General features: G+C 42.0%; 1 protein-coding gene across 1 annotated transcript in view; it reads left to right on the forward strand.

Annotated features, from left to right (window-relative positions):
* Positions 1-18,832, forward strand: part of MCM9 (minichromosome maintenance 9 homologous recombination repair factor) — a 44,456-nt gene that overhangs the window by 1,067 nt on the left and 24,557 nt on the right. Inside the window, exons 2-7 of the mRNA XM_063125732.1 lie at positions 1,386-1,702; positions 4,587-4,903; positions 6,771-6,852; positions 8,597-8,797; positions 13,171-13,296; positions 15,530-15,649. Of these exons, the coding sequence (XP_062981802.1) occupies positions 1,393-1,702; positions 4,587-4,903; positions 6,771-6,852; positions 8,597-8,797; positions 13,171-13,296; positions 15,530-15,649 (1,156 nt within the window). The 5' untranslated portion in view covers positions 1,386-1,392. The remainder of the gene's footprint in view (positions 1-1,385; positions 1,703-4,586; positions 4,904-6,770; positions 6,853-8,596; positions 8,798-13,170; positions 13,297-15,529; positions 15,650-18,832) is intronic.

Consider the following 18,832-nt stretch of genomic DNA (forward strand, 5'->3'; position numbering starts at 1 on the left):
GAACTCTTTAATTCATTTACTTGCTTGACCAATACAATCCCTGTCCTTTAGTGTTAATATTTTCACAATAGCTATCTATTCCAAAAAAGAGTAGACCTCTTGTATTTTGAAGAAGATGGGGTGCGTTTTTAAATTTACCATGCTATTAAATTTTAACAGCCTCCCTTTCCAAACATAATCTGCACCAAACGAGGTTTAAATTTGCATGGATTTAAATAAGCACTGTTAGACCAGACATAGTCATACTTGAAGTAGATCAGCTGAGATCAGCAGGGCTAAAGTTAATCATGACCAACTTAAGTCTCATTTATTTCAATAGGTCTACTCTAAATATAATTGTCTGGATTCAACCCTTAGTGTAGCCTTTCCCAGCCTGATGCCTTCCAGATGTTTTGGACTACAGTTCTCAGCATTCGTGACCATCGGCCATGCCGATGGGAATTGGTCCACAACATCTGGAGGACTCCAGGTTGGGGAAGGCTGCCAGACTGTAATAAGAACATTAGAACTGATTTGCTAGATCCATCATAATATTTATCATTGGTTAAACTCTGACAAGTACAGGCAATAAGTATGACAAAATAAATGAGATTTACTATAGGTTCACAAATCAATGGTAAAAGGAAGAGAAGAAGAAACAAATGGTGGTGGAGAAAACCCCAAAATGAATAAATCAGTCCTTAGCTGTCTCTTAGAATTATCATGGTAGGCTTTCAACAAATGACTGACTGGATGTACAAACACACTTGACTGTGAAGTTATTGACCCATTATGCCACATGTTCTGAAATGTTTTGCAGCACTGCAAAAAGCCTGTAACTCAAATGAACCTTCCAGGTTTTTTTAAACAATGGAGCACCATGTACCCCAGACTTCCTAACCAACTGCCCCCTAGATGTTTTGGACTTCAGTTCCCACCAGCTCCAGCCAGCATGGCCAGTGGTGAGGACTGCTAGACTTGGAGTCCAAAACATCTGGAGAGCAGCAAATTGGGAAAGACTGTTCCACGCTCTCATCCTTTTGTGTTGGACCTGAGCAATTTAGTTGAACGCCTGGCTTGGTTTTGGATTTGCTATACATACTTAAACATTGGTGGGAAATAATGGTAGTGTACCACCATTATAAATATTTTCACTCAAATGTGCAGGACTGGAGAAAATGGGAGAGGCTTCACACCAGAGACCATGCAAAATAGGAAATATAATAGAAGTTCGTGTGAAAGGCTCCAAATTAATTATAGAAATAAATCCAGCAGGATGGGGGTTGAAATATTGTCAATCAACAATGCAATGCAGCTTCTGGCTATTGGGCAATCTAGAAATGTAATAAATAAATAATGATAAAGTAATTATCACTGATTGAATTTTGCCTGTCTTCTAATTATAGGTTCACTATGCTTCTAAATACTGAACAGATAACTCTAATTGGACAAGTATTTGAGTCATATGTTTTGGAACACCACAAAAATGATCTCTTGCAGATTTTAAGAGAAGAAGAAGATGATGCTCATTACTCAGTTATTGTTGATGCTCTGACTCTTTTTGAAACCAACATGGAAATTGGTGAATATTTAAATGCGTTTCCCAATGAAGTTCTCCCTATTTTTGATAATGCATTGCGCAGGGCAGCTCTGACACTTTCCCAGCATGTTTCTCAAGCTCCTGACTTCATCGTTAAACAGAATCTTCATGCCAGAATCTCAGGTAAGACGAATTTCATGAGGCAGCATACACATATTAGATAGCACTGTCGAGAATCTCTCTGGGTTTTATCGTTAATGATATTGGAATAAAATTCCTATTAACCCTGACCGCTGGCCATGCTGTCTGGGGCTGATGGGAGTTGGAGTCCCAACAACATCTGGTGGTGGGGCATAGATAGCCAATTCTAGAATTACACTGTGCAAAAAAAGTTGTGGGGCTGAGGGTGCTGACTGTGTTGTTGAAGAGGACAAGATTATGGGATTTCAATTCAAAAATACACCGGTATCCATCTTTCCTTCACCAACTCCCGGACTTCACAAACATTTTTACACTGCTGTCATGGTAGATTATTTTCCCATTGTAATATGTTATTCTCTCTGTTCAGTGGGCCTCAATTATTTTCCCTCTGGACAATTATATTCCTTTCCTTGCTTGCCTCCATATATCTCTTACCTTACATTTTGTAAGACAGCCCCTGACTTCTGACATACTTATATTTTACTTTTAGATCCCAATTGCCTGTTTGTCTGATGCTTTGTCTGACAAATCATGTGAAAAAGATGTGCAGTAGCTCATTGAAGCACTGTAGCTTTCTCTGGCTTGAGGTTCATAAGCTGTTTTTAAAGAAGGTCATACAGTTTAGGCCTATTAATAGGAAAAAGGATTCTGCAGGCAAAATTGTAGGAAAACACAAAGCTCTTCTTAATTTGTGTAGAGATGTATGTTACGTAAATATAGAATCTTTTTTTAAAATACCACCAGAACTAATTTTGTGTTCTAACTGATGGAGGGGTATTTTTATTTTTAAAAATAAAGTGTGTGTGTTTTATCTAGTTTTATATAAATCACTCCATTAAAGGTTTCTTCCCCTAATGTGCTAAACAGGAGTACTGGGAACTATGGGAGCTCAACACATTATAACACTGTTTTAACGCATCTGTTTTAAACCTTCTAAGTATTTTTTTGTCTGGCTTAAGCATATTACCCTCATTATATACTAGTACTTAAGTTTCCCCTATTTTAGCCAATTGCACATTCACAGATATTTCTCATGTCATACCCAATCTTTGTTTTTGACGTTTTTGCAAAGTCATTCAGATGGAATGTACTCCAGTATGTATTTCTGATGTAATTCAGCAGAAAATAGTACCTGGTGGGTTAGTTGTTAAATATAACAAAGGCAAAGATTAAGGATTTTGCAGCAGAAGTAAAAAAGAAACGTTCCGATTAGTGCAATCCTATACACATCTATTCAGGAGTAAGTACCATTAAACTCAGTGGTACTTGTTGAGGGCCAAAATTTATCCACAGATTAGTTACAGCTCTGGTGGACTTGGACTTGGCATAAAGCCATGACAGGTGCTGGTGACTCATGAAGAATCTGGAGAGGTCACAGATAAGAAGTGAAGATTCTGCTAATTGAATAATTGGACAATTGCATGAGTCATGTAGATAAGAAAGTGTATATAAAGAGTTGTAATTTTAATCATGTCTGAACTCGGAGATGTACGTGTCGTGATATGCTGTGTTGTGTATGAAGAAACTGAATGTACTGAAAAACGCTGTTTTATACCTGAGTAAAGTTTTGTACTGAAGTGAGAAACTCTGGTGTGAGTATTTCTTTGAACAAAGACTTTCTAAACTCTGCTACGTTGAGATTCCCAACAGTACTTACTTCTAAATAGATGTGTTTAGGATTGCAGTAATTGTGACGTTTCTTTTAGCACTGAATTTTACTCCGTTATTGAATTCTAAAGTTATGTGAAATAAATTATAAACTTTCATGGGCAAATATATGTGGGGAAGTGTTTTACTGAAAGTTACTGTTTTTGGTCTCTTACCCACGAATGGATAGCTGGAGTTAGTGGATCAACAGTGTAGTCCTATACATGTCTATTCAAAAGTAAGACCCATTGAATTCAAAGGGGCTTACTAACAGGTAAGTGGGTATAAAATTGCAGCCCTAGTTAATAAAACAGTCAGCAAATCTGTATCTGAGACCTATGTGCCATGACACAGGCTCTGAACACCAGACCCGGCCGCAGCTACTCCCTGCTCAAGCCAAGCACCACCGCTTGATACGCCTGAGGCAAGGGATAAAAACCACCTTCCTCCAAACTATGTGGAGAAAGGGGTTAAAATGGAGAAGGATTTTAATATATATAATAATGCGCTGTGAGTTATATCTGCTTAGGTGAATGATTGTCAGAGTGGGTGTTATATGTGTAAACTTAAGATGATAAATGCCAAACAGACACATGGGCTTTTTGTGGTAGTTTAAAAACAAAACAATCAAAATTTATTTTAAAAAGTTCATAAGCTTTGTTTCAAATAACAACATTTAAAAACCTTTTTGAAACCTTTCATACAATCCTGTCACTCATTAACATACGCGCTTTCCTTTTTCTCACACAATCACTCTTGAACTTTCTTTATTCTCAGTATTGATTAATATACATCCACTACGTGCACACCACACTCTAAAGACACCACTCACTACACTGACTCTCAAGTTTCCCAGAACTTAAGTACCATGAACACAGAGAGCACTAAAGACTCTAAGAGTACCTAACAAGTCTCCCTGAAAAGATCTCTCCCAATCCCCTCAGTCATTCCCTTATATATCACTCCTCCCCCTCCTAAGACATTCTAACTCCGCCCACTCAGGCCAACATTCTAAAAACCACAGACTTACAAACTGCAGACATACATTTGGAATTGACTTGTGGGGTGTAACACCACACTATGTTCTGGCAAGAATGCATTGCCACCTTGTACTGCTAAGAAACTGACAACTCAAACCAGGGGGAGTGGATCTGCAATATTAAAATGAAATGATCTTATAATTGGTGTGATAAATGTTTTCTGTGTGCTGATTTCCCAGGTTTACCTGTTTGCCCAGAGTTAACCAGAGAACACATCCCAAAGACCAGAGATGTTGGGCACTTCCTTTCAGTGACTGGCACTGTTATTCGCACCAGCCTAACAAAGGTCCTGGAGTTTGAACGGGATTACATGTGCAACAAGTGCAAGCATGTTTTTGTGGTCAAAGCTGACTTTGAGCAATACTATGCTTTCTGCCGTCCATCAGCCTGCCCTAACGAAGAAGGCTGCAACTCCTCTAAGTTCACATGCCTCTCTGGAACTTCCCATGCTCCGAACAGTTGCAGAGACTATCAAGAAATCAAGATACAGGAGCAGGTTTCAAAAAAATATTTAAATTAATACCATGAACTTGCTTGGTCCTAGCTTTAGTGAGGGAGTTAATGGATAACTGTTTGCTGCAGTGAAAGATCTTTCCCAATTGTTCTAGACAGTGGAGGTTGGTGGCTCCCACATCAGTGGGATAGTGAATCCACTCTGGGTTTCAGTCAGAACTCTAAAGGAGCTCAGCACCTTGGATAGCTCCTTTAGAGTTCTGAATGAAACACAGAGTGGATTCACTGTCCCACTGACTTTAGAATTTATTTATTTATTTTTATTTAAGGATTTTTATGCCTCCATTCAGCCAAAAAAGGCTCTCACAGCGGCTTACAAAAGTATTTCTTGACAGTCCCTGCCCACAGGCTTACAATCTAAAAGACATGACACAAAAGGAAAGGGGATTGGGAGGGAGGAGGAAGAGGGGGGAAAGGAAAGCAAATTCAGGCACTACAATCTTAGTTGTAAAGTTCAGCAGTTACAGTTGACAGCAGGAGGGAGGGGGCTCTCAGCTGGAGCTGGACCCAGGCACAGTGGAGAGGTGCCTGGCTGCTACTTCCTCCCTCACTGGTGGCCTTTGCAGAGACAGTTGGTAGCAGGAGGGAGGGGGAATCACCAGCCTCCACTGATTCTAGAGGAACCCCAACTCTCCAGAGTAGAATGAGGGGGGCATTGGGGAGGTTCAATGAAGATGGTTGCCTCCATTCCACCATCAGGACTCCACTGCTGGACCAGAAGCCTCCCGTAGAGGGAGGAAGGTTCTGGATCCAATCCAATATGTATTTTCCCTGTTATTTTTCATTTTAGTGTAATAGATTTTCCTTTCTTTTCAAAACTGCAACATTTATAAAAAAAACACCATTATGCTACAGCAAAATGCCTGCAGTAAATTGCAAAATCACATTAGGTACAGCATAATATTGCTCTTTAATTGCTTTTTCTATAAATGTTTCCCCAAAAATTCTGGGAGATATGAATTAAAATGATCAACTCGGGAAATGATTTGAGTCCCAAGTCTGGTGTTGTGTTGGCGGCCTACTTCCAACCACATTTCATGGGGGCACCATGGCTGTTTGCATGAGTTCTATGAGAGAAAGAGCTTCTGCTTTAAGGCGGGAAAAGAACGATTTTAGTAATTTGGTACTTTTGTATTACAAAATGTGGCATTCCCAAGCTAATGTTCATGTACAAGAGCAAAGTGGCAATTGGGTAGCAGTTCGGTTCCTTACTGATCTCCCAAATAACAAATGTAACAGCCCAGCTTGGTTTTATTGATTTGATGTATCAAAGAAACTTCCATGAAGTAACAATCTGTGTCTGGTTAAGGCTGCAATCTTGGACATGCTCATTTGGGAGGAAGCCCACTGAACACAGCAGGACTTACTTCTGAGTAAACTTGCATAGGGTCAGGCTTGCACATGGTTTGGGAAGGTGCCATTGTACTTATCTGTCTGTAGTAGTTGCCTGATTCAAAATCTTATTGCAATATAGACCAGATGAAACCACACTTGGACTTAGGCCATAGCTAGACCTAAGGTTTATCCCTGGATCGTCCAGGGGTCAAACCTGATCATCTAGGTGACACACAGTGGATTCAGTGCTCAGGCAGGGGCGAACCCTGGATGATCCCAGGATAAACCTTAGGTCTAGCTGTGGCCAACGTCTCTTGCCTGGTAACCTGCATGTAGGTAAAGAATCCTTTTTAGGTAACCAGGCAAGAAAGCTTGATATAAATTGGCCACCAGTAGAGAACACTGTTGGGAAACAGCAGATTGTCTGTTACCTTCTGTGGAGTCGTTTGCTCTAGACATTGCTCGAGCATTGTTTATTTTGAAATAAAATTAACACGCTTTCTGTTGCTGTCTAGGTTCAAAGGCTATCTGTTGGAAGTATTCCTCGTTCTATGATGGTTGTCCTTGAAGATGACTTAGTTGACACCTGCAAATCTGGTGAGCTCTGTCAGATTTCCTTTTGAAAATATATTCTTTTTAGGGCAGACCACATTTGAAGAAGGAGAAAGCAAACTTGTGTTTTAGTAGTTACTGTTGAGGTATTGTCAGATAGTATAAATGTATGTGTCATATTGCTTTGTTGATGTTAAAACCATTGTGGTCATAAAACATGAAAATGTCATCACCTTATGTCAAAACATCAGGTCATATAACTTCTGCATTTAAAGTTTCCAAGCCCCAAGAGTCTGTTTCAAGATATCTTTGTGGGCAGCACAATTCATCCTAGTCCATGCTAAAACATTTCCCCAGGATTTGGGTCCATGTGTTCAGATTAGAAACATTTCCTCCCTGGTTGTATGTTCACATTCTCTGTGCCTCCATATAGTATAGAAGATAAACATTTCTGGCATGCAGAGATTTTTAATACTGCTAAATAGACTCTTTGAACCACCTTTTGTGAACTTACTGTAAGATTACTACCTGTGTCACATCAGCATCCTTGGAAATTCCTGATTTACCAACCTCTGTCTGAGTAAAGCTTCTACTATTGGTGGCACATGTCCCAAATACTCTGAGTCAGTGAATTCCCAAGAGGCAGAAACATGTGTGTGTATCTCTCTTGATAGGGCTAAAACATTAAAATGATTAAGCAAATCATTTAATTGATGGAGGTTTTTATTTATTTATTTATTTAGAGTATTTTTATCCCGCACCTCAGCCAAAAGGCTTTCGGAGTGGCTTACAATTTATCAGTAAAGAAGACAGTCCCTATCCTCAGGCTTACATTCTAAAAAAGACAAGACACACAAGGAAAAGTGGATGGGGAGGGAAGAGGGAGAAAATAAAAAGAAATTAAGGAGACTGCTTAGGCTGGTGAGAAGGCCCTGCTTCGTCCTCTCATCTCCCAATGGAGGGGCAAACCAACAGCTCCTTCTTCTTCCCCACAGGGTGAAGATGTTATCCTTGTGGCGGGGGGGGGGGGGGTAGGGTCCAACTGAAGCAGGCTCCAATGGTCCCTGCCTACTCCAGTCTCCCTCACATCTTCTTCCCCACAAGGTGAAGGTTCTGTGGCTTAATTAAAAATAGACTGTTGATTAATCTTGGATTGCCCCTAAACCAGGGGTGAGCAATTGCTGTCGCTCCAGTTGTTATTATACTACAACTCCCGTCAGCCCTTGCAGAATAGCCAATGGCGAGGGATGATGGAAGTCATATCCCAAAACATCTGGATAGCCACAAGTTGTCCACTCCTGCCCCTAAACAAACCTTTTCCGTTTTAGGAATTTCTGATTCAAGCCTCACTATGCCCATCAAAAGATGGGAAATCATGGGACCCTTCCATTTCCTGATGGGATGGGTGTTTGGAAGAGGTATCGGAATGTGACTCTTGTACACCCCTTGTGGAACTCATGAGGTTCCTGGTCCACTCCCTCCAGACCCTTTGCCCATCAGCGCTTCTGGGATTTCTCATTTCCTGGTGGGAAAGGTGCTCCAGCAGGGCTGAAGGGCAGAGTTGTGCTCTGAGCCTTTCCGCATGACCCCCTCATTGTCTCTACTGGGAGGTGGAAGTGGCTTGGAGTATTAGGCAAGGTCCTGTTTGCTGCACACCAGCTCTCTTGCAGGGGAAGGGAGCTACTTGGTATGGCTGCTTCCCCTGCATCAGTCTCTTCTTTGAGGTTCCTATGTTCAGACTGTTATGTGTGCATAATATTATTGTGACCATTCCTGTTTTTATCCTCAGGTGACGACCTAACAGTTTACGGAGTAGTCATGCAGCGGTGGAAAGCCTTTCACCCAGATTCACGCTGTGATGTAGAGATTGTCTTGAAGGCCAATTACATTCATGTAAACAACGAGCAGATGGCAGGAGTTATAATTGATGAGGAGGTCCGCAAGGAGTTCGAAGATTTTTGGGGAAAACATAGGAGTGATCCCTTAGCAGGTCTGCAAAAGGGATAAGATAGATTAGTGTACACAGCTGTTGGTGGAAGAAGACAATGCTAATAGACGAATGTTGTCGCCCCTCTTCACGCGGTCTTTGAATTGTATTCGCTGCTCAGTTAGAACATAAGAGCCCTGCTGGATCAGACCAAGGGTCCATCTAGTCCAGCTCTCTGTTACCACAGTGGCCAGCCAGCTGCCGACCATGGAACCACAAGTAGGACGTGGTGCAACAGCACCCTCCCGCCCAAGTTAGATTGGATTTCTGTGGGGCCTGGTTTTGTAGGGGGCAGGGGGTTCAACTCTTGAACCACTTGGCTAATACAAAGCAAGGCAGATCATTAAGGAGCCTCTGTAATGTTTACTCTCCCAGGGCCTTCCTGCACTATCAGTTGTTTGCTCAATAAATGCACATTTGATTCCTATTCCTTACATTCTGTCAGCCAGTCTTTCTTCATGGTAGCACTTTGGTTGTGCCTCCAAAATTGGTTCTTGAGCATTAAAAAGCACTAAAATATATAACTGGAGAAATGCAATGCTTCCCCTGCACCCCACCCCAGATAGTGAATTCATAGCAAATTGACAGTGAATTCGTTGCAAGCTCTGTGCTGAATGGGGCCGTGCAAATGACCTTTTTGGAAAAAACAAAAAAAAGGCACTTATTATTGAAGAGTGCCATCACTCTTCTTCCATCCCTCTGTCATGCCTCCCATGTTGTGAACTTTTTTTAACATTTTAATTTTCGGATTTCTTAAGTGGCTGTGTGCTCCCCTGCTATACAGTTCGTTTATTTATTTGTGATATTTATATACCGCTGAGTACAGTAAAGTCTTCTATCTGGGGAACGCACATCTAGCAAGAAAGATTTTTTTGAAAAGCAGTGGACAGCAGCACAACTTGGCAGCAAGGCTGTTCCCTCCACCTATTTCATTTAGATGTGACACGGTGATTAAAATGTAAGGAGCATTACCTGAGGGACTCTGCTACCTATGAAGATCTGTTTCTGCAACAAAATTTTGGCTTGCTTCAGTGGGACTTGTGCATAGCTTCAGCACACTTATGTGACTGTGCAGAAAAGCTCTCATTAGTTGGTTTGCTTTTTTACTGCCCCAAATACCCAGCATTAAACTGAAATATATGAGCTACTAATAATGTTTAATGTAATTGTCTTCATGGTGCTATTCATCCAGTTCTTTAAAAAGAAAGGGGAAACGGGTGTATTTGCATTTAAGATCTGTTACACCACTATCTGTAATTGATTTATCCTGGAGCGGTTCTGTTGATATTAAGTGGGAATAATCTAGACCAGGGGTGAGGAACCTGGGACCCAAGGGCCACAGGTGGAATTCAGTCCATGGCTGGTTTTGACTACACACACTGCTGGAATGCAAGACCCCATACAGATTTGGAGTGAGGTAATATGGCCATGAGAGGAAAATGGTTTCCCAGCTCGAGATGAGGCCTGCACGACTTGCGACCCGCAAAGCTGAATACCGCTCACCCCCAGCCATGTATGGTGGCCTACAGGTGTTTGACAGCTCGCCTGTATTTGCACTCCCAGACAAGCAACAAGAACAGGAGGTTTAGTAACCCTGTATTCCTGGTGCGTTGTGGATCACACGTTGCGTGAGCCTGATCTTTGGCTTGCTAAAAGCTTGTTACCTATAACGTCAGATTCCTATACAGCCAATGCAAGCAAAGAAAGTGTGGCATGTGGTGGCAGAATTAGGTCCTGGGTTAGGATCATTCCCCTCCCCTCCCCTCCCCCCCACCCCCCCGTTCCTCCATAACAAGAGTATCGTTATGGGGGCAGAGTAGGGGCAGCAGAACTGCTTTAAGATGGTGTCTTGTTGGTTGTGGAGACTAATACAAACCTCCACGAGATGTAACTATTAGCAAAACGATTGAGAGGGGCTTCCTGGACAGCGTTTCCTAGCTTCCATGACACACATCTCTGGTTGTGTTGCATCAGCTTATGTTGATTCATTGACCTGGGGTTCTAGTCTCTCCTCAATTGTACTGAATCAGCATCATTGCAAATATAATCATTTTCCGATAATTTTGCAGAAAGGGTTGTTCTTGCCTTGTTTCAAAGTCAGAGGAAACTGCATGTAATTTCCTTGAGTCTCCATTAGCCACCGGATCACTTTTGTCTTTGCATAGCTAATGGGAAAACACACAACCATCTTGACATTTTAAGCAATTTAAAAGTGCGTAGCATCGAAAACATAGTGGTCCATTGGTTTGCCATGTTATATGGCATGTTGAACAGCATTCCATATTGTTTTGTCAGCACAGGTTTGCAAGACTTTCAATGAGAAATATCAGAAGAACGATAACTGATAAAGAAACTTGAATAACACTATACTACTAGTAGTAATGTCAATAGAGCATTGCTTTATTCAGGTCTATATTAGCATTGCTTTGAATCAGGAGTGAGGTGAATACAGGTTTTGGGTGTTATGCAACATGCAGCTAGCGAGGGCTGGATGGAGATCCAGGAGGACACACAGACTCCCATTTCTAAAATACCCTGGTGTGCTACTTCTGTGTTTGCTTGTGGGGTGCTCAGAAATAGGGGGAAGTGGAGTTACCATAGAGCCCTGCGAGAATCTCTTCCTGCACAGGGATTGTGTCCTGTAAATCCATCGCTGTTCCTTCTTCTAATTAGGAAAAGTTAGCCCATCCTAATGTCTTGTATTAATTTTCTACAATAGAAAGCCCTGTTGCTTGTCTGGGAGTGCAAATACAGGCGAGCTGTCAAACACCTGTAGGCCACCATACATGGCTGGGGGTGAGCGGTATTCAGCTTTGCGGGTCGCAAGTCATGCAGGCCTCATCTCGAGCTGGGAAACCATTTTCCTCTCATGGCCGTATTACCTCACTCCAAATCTGTATGGGGTCTTGCATTCCAGCAGTGTGTGTAGTCTTTGTGTATTCATGCCCTAGGGTAGATCTGGCCTCCTTTAGGGATAAAAGGTGTTACTTTTCCCCCCATAACTGGCAGTTGAGTTTACTATGCTGAAAGTGGCAGAATGCACCATTGAAAATTTGGTCTCTGATACACTGCAAGAATGAGCACATCAGAAGGCAGCATTCATTCTGTCATATCTCCCTGCCAGTAAAATCGGCATGAAAGGATAACACAGAAGGGGACAGAGAGAGAGAGAGAGAAAGGGACTTTAAAGAAAATGCAAAAGAGAGTGACAAGAGTTGTTTCATTGTTATCAGAAAATAATGAGGCAAGCTAGTTTTGTGCTTAATGTGCAATATGTGTTGTCTAGTTTAATTTCATAGTAACTTTTACTTCAACTGATGGAACAACATGATGTCTATTCAAGTTGATGGATGGGGAAGAGGTTCCTTAGAGTCTGCTGGAGCCACGTTGCTTTGTTTATTTCTGGGTCATGTTTGTGTAACTAAGAGACAGAAGGCAGGAAGTTGGCTTTTATGTATATAATAAGTCTTACATATTGTTTTGCCAATCCAGAATTGCATCCGCATTTAGATATGCACACAGATCTTCTGCCCATGAAGATATGCCCATTCATTTCATTGGAGAGACTTGATTTGCAATCCTTCTTGCACTGAAATTGATAGAGGAAGCTTTTGGTGATGGGAGAACTACACCTGCAACAGAGCTTCCATTGCCACAATCAGCCTCCCATAGCCATAGCTCCATCCATGGGAACTAATATTAAAGTCTATCAATAATTCAGTTTTCCCCAACATGGAGCCCTTCAGATGTTTTGTACTGCAACTCCCATCAACCAATATAACCAGTGCTCAGGATGATGGAAACTAGGGCAAAACTTCTCCAGCAGATTATTCAAAGTATAGATTAATTTATCTAATTTACAAAACACTTTGTGCTCTTGCATAATGGGCTCAAGTTACAGGAAGCCAGATTCCAGCTGGACATCAGGAAAAACTTCCTGACTGTTAGAGCAGTACGACAATGGAACCAGTTACCTAGGGAGGTCATGGGCTCTCCCACACTAGAGACACTCAGGAGGCAGCTGGACAGCCATATGCCAGGGATGCTCAAAGGTGGATTCCTGCATTGAGGGGGGGGGTGTGGACTCGACAGTCTTATAGGCCCCTTCCAACTTAACAGTTCTATGATTATATGAATGAAAAGTGCTGAATCTGGCCTTTTTCCTTTTAGCATCATGAAAGACCATTCCACACAAAGCAGAGGTTAAAAAGATCAAGACGCATCTGATTTTTTTTAAACCCACCTGTAATCATCTCTCACTTTAAACCAAGGATAACATGATTAGTAAATTAGAAGAAGCTTGCTTGGAAATTGTGTTTGTTGCCAGTTCTAGCTTGTTTATCAAGTGTACTAATTTCTCTCTCACTCTTTTCCAGGGAGGAATGAAATTTTAGCAAGCTTGTGCCCTCAGATTTTTGGATTGTATGTTGTGAAGCTGGCTGTAGGCATGGTGCTTGCAGGGGGTGTGCAGAGAACAGATGCTGCAGGCACTCGCATTAGAGGTTAGTATATAAACCTCGATTCTTTATCACTACATGCATAAGGCACTGGCTTGAATTGCAGCACCATTTTCGAGGTAAACCAGCTGCCACAATATTACTTTTTCTTCCTTAATACTCAATAAATTAACCCTGTTCAAGGCCTTTGTATAAAATTACAAGTTATATCCTCAAAAAAAAAATTGTAAAATTCAATTTATATTTTTACAATACAAGGAAAGGATAAATCAAAACAGCTACAAACAAAATCAAGACAAAAAGACAAAAACATGGCCTATGCTTTACCATTTTTAGAGCTGAAAACATGCTTTATTATAATGTAAAGAAAATGAATAAGCTCTTAAATAATAAATCAATAATATTTTCTCATAATGTATCCAATAAAACATAAGGTTGTGCTTCATCTTGGACTTCATTATTCCAGTGTATAATAAACTCAATTTCTCAATAAACCAATTTTGCTGTTTTCTAAATTCTCCCAGGGCACAATCCTGTCTTGCACTCTCAATAGACAAAGGTTTCCAAGTTCAAACTCCTCCGCCTGTCCCATGCCCTACCAGCAAGAGCCAGGCAACGCAAGAGGAACAGAGGCAATTTCGCTCCCATTCCTCCGTTTAGATTGCAAGAAGGGGGCCTCTGAACCTTTCAGTGGATGGCGAGAGGACTAAAGAGGACACAGGAAACTGTGTATCCCTGCCTCTCCCCTCCCTGCCCACCAGCACACACCCTTTTCTCCTCCTCTGACTGCTCTCATGAGGTTGCAATTGCAACCTCATAAAAGAAGCCTTCCACAGCAGCTTGGGGATCTACAAACAGATCTCCTCTGTGCTTGTAACTCTGTCTGCAGCACGATGGAGGAAATCTGCAGCATCTTATGGTGCCTCAGACACTGTTTAGGGGCCACAGGATTGCTCTCTTAATGTGTTTGTTAACTTGCTCTTATACACTGCTGCATCCCATGCTATAATTTGCCAACCATCCACAGTAAGAGAACTATTTTCCACTGGAAACAAATAGCTATTCGATAGCTGTCAGTAAACAAATCATCATTATCCTCTGGTATCCTCTAGTATACATAAAATGTATACTACATTTTAAATATAACACAAATTCATATCCTGTCTTTTTTAGTTTTGATTATAATAGAAATGTCTAATAGAAATTCAGGTGTTTTTTTAATAATATTTTTTTTTGTTTATAATAGAAAGTTTATAAATAGAAAATTCTGGGAAACAAACTTTCCCTTTCTGGTTCTGCTTTGGAAAATAAGTTTCTGATGTTCAAGAGACAAAGTAAAAACAAGGTCCTTGTCATCATATCTGCCACAGATAACAGAAAAAGTGGGGGAAGGCAATGGATTAAAAAAATGGGTAAGGGATGAGGCAGATTTATCTGCATTTCATAACACAATGTTGGAAGTCATAAAAGCACTTTGAGATTTAAATTTACCACTTAAACATTTGTCATAATGTTTAAAGTAGGGGTTTAAAAATATGTATTTTAGCAAACTGCTTTTCTTTGTGCTGTTGGAAGGCAGAAGTGCTGTGTGTGAGGTAGTGGTACATGTCATCATCAGAGTAGGTGGACATAATCGTAAAAGGGCTTTGTGTATGAGTATGTATATCCTAGGGTCACCAGTGCTAAATTTAAACACCATCTAAATTTAAAGCATGATGTCATTCCTGTAGAAGTCTATTAAGGTGGGGTTTTCTGAAATAAAGACTATTTTATAGTATGGGACAAATATTCTTAAGTAATGGCCATTTTTATCAGATAACCACTTCTCTATTTAGAAAATAGGTTAATGCATATTCTTCTTGCAAAAGGATGGAAAATTTGTAATAGTTTTAATAGAAGTCCATCTTTTCCCTATTACATGTTATAGCTAAGCTAAAAACACAAATAATGGCAATCAGCACAAAAATTATAATTCTTCTAGCAAGACGTCTCAAGGGACTTGCCATGGAACCTGATAACACACAGTCCTTGCTCAGCAAAATCTAAATATTGCAAGTTAGTAAGCTTATGCTAAGTTGGACTATGCATTAGGTATGCCAGTAAAACGTGTGGGCACCATTTCAGATTTTTTGGGTTGGATCGAGATGTAGTCGTACTCGAGTAGACTCATTGCAATCAACTCATTCAGTTTTATTATTCCTTATTCCCACTATTATAGTGACTTACATCTAAAATGTACTTTTTAGAAAACATCTGTACATTTTTGTTTCCCTGGAAGGTGAATCACATCTTTTATTGGTTGGAGATCCTGGAACAGGGAAATCTCAATTTCTGAAATATGCAGTAAAGATTTCCCCACGATCTGTACTTACAGCAGGAATTGGATCTACAAGTGCAGGTAAATGGAGACGCTGAAATGCAGGGACATCAAACTCAAACAGGCTGGTGAGAACTTGGTTCCCCACCTGGTACCTGGGGCCACACTGGTGATTTTGCAACATGGGTTTATTTTGAGGGTGGGACAGACTCAGTGATTCGCTCTGAGTGTCTCTCTGTGATCCAGACCTCCCCCCCCCCACGTTCCCTTCATCAGCAGCACTGCTGTCTTCTAATCGCCAGCTCCACCCACCATGGTTTATCCCTACCAACAGCTCACAACTCCCCACTTGTGTGGTTGCTGGAGAGAGGACTAGGATGGGGTTTCATGCTGCATGAACTAGCCAATTCCATGTGCATTTGGCTATGATGGCTGAAGCCATGGCTCTGGCAGAGAAGACCACATCTGGGCTGCCAACATCCCCATCAGCACCACTGCTGTTCTCTAATCGCCAGTTCCTTCCTCTCGTGGCTTACAGCTCCCTACTTTCTCAGCCCCTTCCCTTGCGTTATTGCTGGACCCCCAAAATCATTCCGCAAAGCAGCTGCCTCCACATTCTGCAAGCCTAAACACCCGTCATCCAAGTCTCTTTTTCCACTGAGCAACCGCCACCATCCATTCCACATCCCCCCCCCCCCCCCCGGCTGAAAATACAGGCCATCACTGAGGCAAGCAGTGGCAGCCATTGGTAGGTCAACCCTTTCCCCCTGCAAAGCATATCATTTCCAGTTCAATAACTTAGACCCTAGAAAATCACTGCCAGTCAGACAGAACTGGGCAAGATGGGCGTCTCCTGTTCACCAGATATATCTTGCAAGGAAACATTTTCAAATGTTTCAGCCCAGGTTGGGTTTGCTCTTTGGGAGGACCTAAGTATCATACATGATTTCCTCCGTAAGAGTTCAGTTTAGAGAGGGTGATTCCTCCAGATGGACTTTAAAGGCTGGGCTAACTTCCTCATCTTCTCCAGTGACAAAAATCACCTCCCAGTTTGCATTCTGCCTTGAACAAGAGATCAGGTCTGAAGCATTGTGTGCCTGCTGCAAAACCCCATGACTCTTACACACACACACACACCTGCTTTGAAACCTCCCTGTCTGCCCCAGACCAACTTGTATTGTGGTAAGGGCAACAGCACAAATCCAAATCCTAGGCAGGTATTGTAGGCTGCACCACAGCCAAAGGCACTGTGACCTCACAAGACAAAGCCAACAAATCTGGACAGATAGGGCAGGAGTAGTGTGTGCTGTCACCACCAGTATGCGTGCAAAACAGTGGCTCTCATTTGTCCTCAGCCATTGAGTAAAGGAGCCCCACAAGTGGGCAGAGTGCATTAAACCCAGAGGGGAAAAGGAACTGTTCCAAAGAAAAGACTTTCAGGAAAGTTATCCTATTACCATAATTGTTTGATTCACATATGGGGAGAGGGACATTTCCCTTTCTTGCAGAAGCTTCTAAGCAACAGCCGAAAAATTTTACCATCTCTCCAGCGGTGCCCTAGAGACTGTTGAAACACCCCTGTGATTGCATTAATCTTCACATTAGTTGTCCCAAAGGATGGAAAGAACTCACCAGGGAATTTAGGTGATTTGAAAGGATGAATTTGACTTCTGCAAAACCCATAAGGCTTGTGCACTGGCTATCTATATTTGCCAGATGTCCTGGATATGCTAACTCTTATAGGGTATGTACATCTTCATAAAGAAACACCTCAGGCAGAGCTGCTAACTTCATGACACATGCTACCCTCGACTTCTCTGGATGGTGGCGGTTGCTGAGTGGAAAAAGACTTGGATGACGGGTGTTTAGGGTTGCAGAAGGTGTGCACAGCTGTTTTGCGGAATGATTTTGGGGGTCCAGGAATAACACAAGGGAAGGAGCTGAGTAAGTGGGGAGATGTGAGCCGCAAGCCATGGGAGGGGGGAACTGACAATTAGGGAACTGATGAAGTGGTACTGATGAAGGGATGTTGGCAGCCCAGATGTGGTCTTCTCTCCCAGAGCCATGGCTTCAGCCACCATAGCCACAAATGCACATGGAATTGGCTAGTTCATGCAGCATGAAACCCCATCCTATCCCTCTCTCTCTTTGTAGGAAACAAGTTCTTCAGGTAAGATATTGATGATATCCTTGTTGAAAGGAAATGGAAAGCAACACCTTTAGCTACCAGGAAAGAGTAGGCCTGGAAAAGAGGGGGTAATGGAGAGGGGGAGGGAGCAGCAAAACCACCAGAAAAATCCCTTTTCCTCGAAGGCCTTTTTTGTTATTTTTTAAAAATTGATCATTAGCTATGTTGTCTGAGAATTATGGGAGTTGCAGTCCAGTACATCTGGAGAGCACCAGGTTGGGGAAGGTTGAACTAGGGGGTTGTGCCAAAGGCTTCGCTGAAAAAGTGGGTCGTGAATTTGGTAGGATTTGAAAGGAGCAGGTGGTGGCATCACACAAATGTTCTGTGAGGCAGTTCCAGGTACATGGCCTAGCAAGGGGGAAAAGGTCTAACTTCTGACAGTCCATTACTGAAGGGATCATGGCCCATTCAGTACAGGGAGATGTAACTTGGCATACTTTGGACAAAATGACAGGCTGAGAACTAACATGGGGATTGTTGAGCTAACATGGGGATTGTATTTTTCACTGAAGTTTCTAGTGTGTCCCACATTACTCAAAATGTCCCACAACCATTTCTGGGCATATATATTCACTCATATTGGGCTATGCTTGTGATCTCTTATTGCATTAATGGTATCTAAGAAACTCAAACCGCTTTAATTCTGGTCTGCACAATTTGCAAGTCACTAGCCACGCCTGGTGGCCCTCTAGGGGCTCTATAAACCTCTAGTTTGGAGGCCTGCAGGTCACAATAAGTGACTGGGGAGCTGCATTCAGCTGGTCTGTTCAGTCTTTAGGGTAATGATTTACACTCGAAAACTTATTGCTTGATAAGGATGTCTGTAGTCGGGAGGTTTTTGTGGGTGTGTGGGTAGAATACAATGACCATGATGCAAAGAACTATGCAGCTTGATCCTTGCACTCATGGAGGTTTTGGGCTTATTCCTTTAGAATACCTTCCTATGGTAGCACTCAATGGCAGGCCACTCAGTTCAAGGGAGAAGGGGCCAGCCCTACCATAAGGCACATTGAGCATCTTGTCTCAGGCAGCAGATGGGGAAGTGAAACGAGCCTGCTGCCACTGTGCAGTTGCCA

The sequence above is a fragment of the Elgaria multicarinata genome, chromosome 4 (genome assembly GCF_023053635.1).
Source record: "Elgaria multicarinata webbii isolate HBS135686 ecotype San Diego chromosome 4, rElgMul1.1.pri, whole genome shotgun sequence".
NCBI lineage: Eukaryota > Metazoa > Chordata > Lepidosauria > Squamata > Anguidae > Elgaria > Elgaria multicarinata.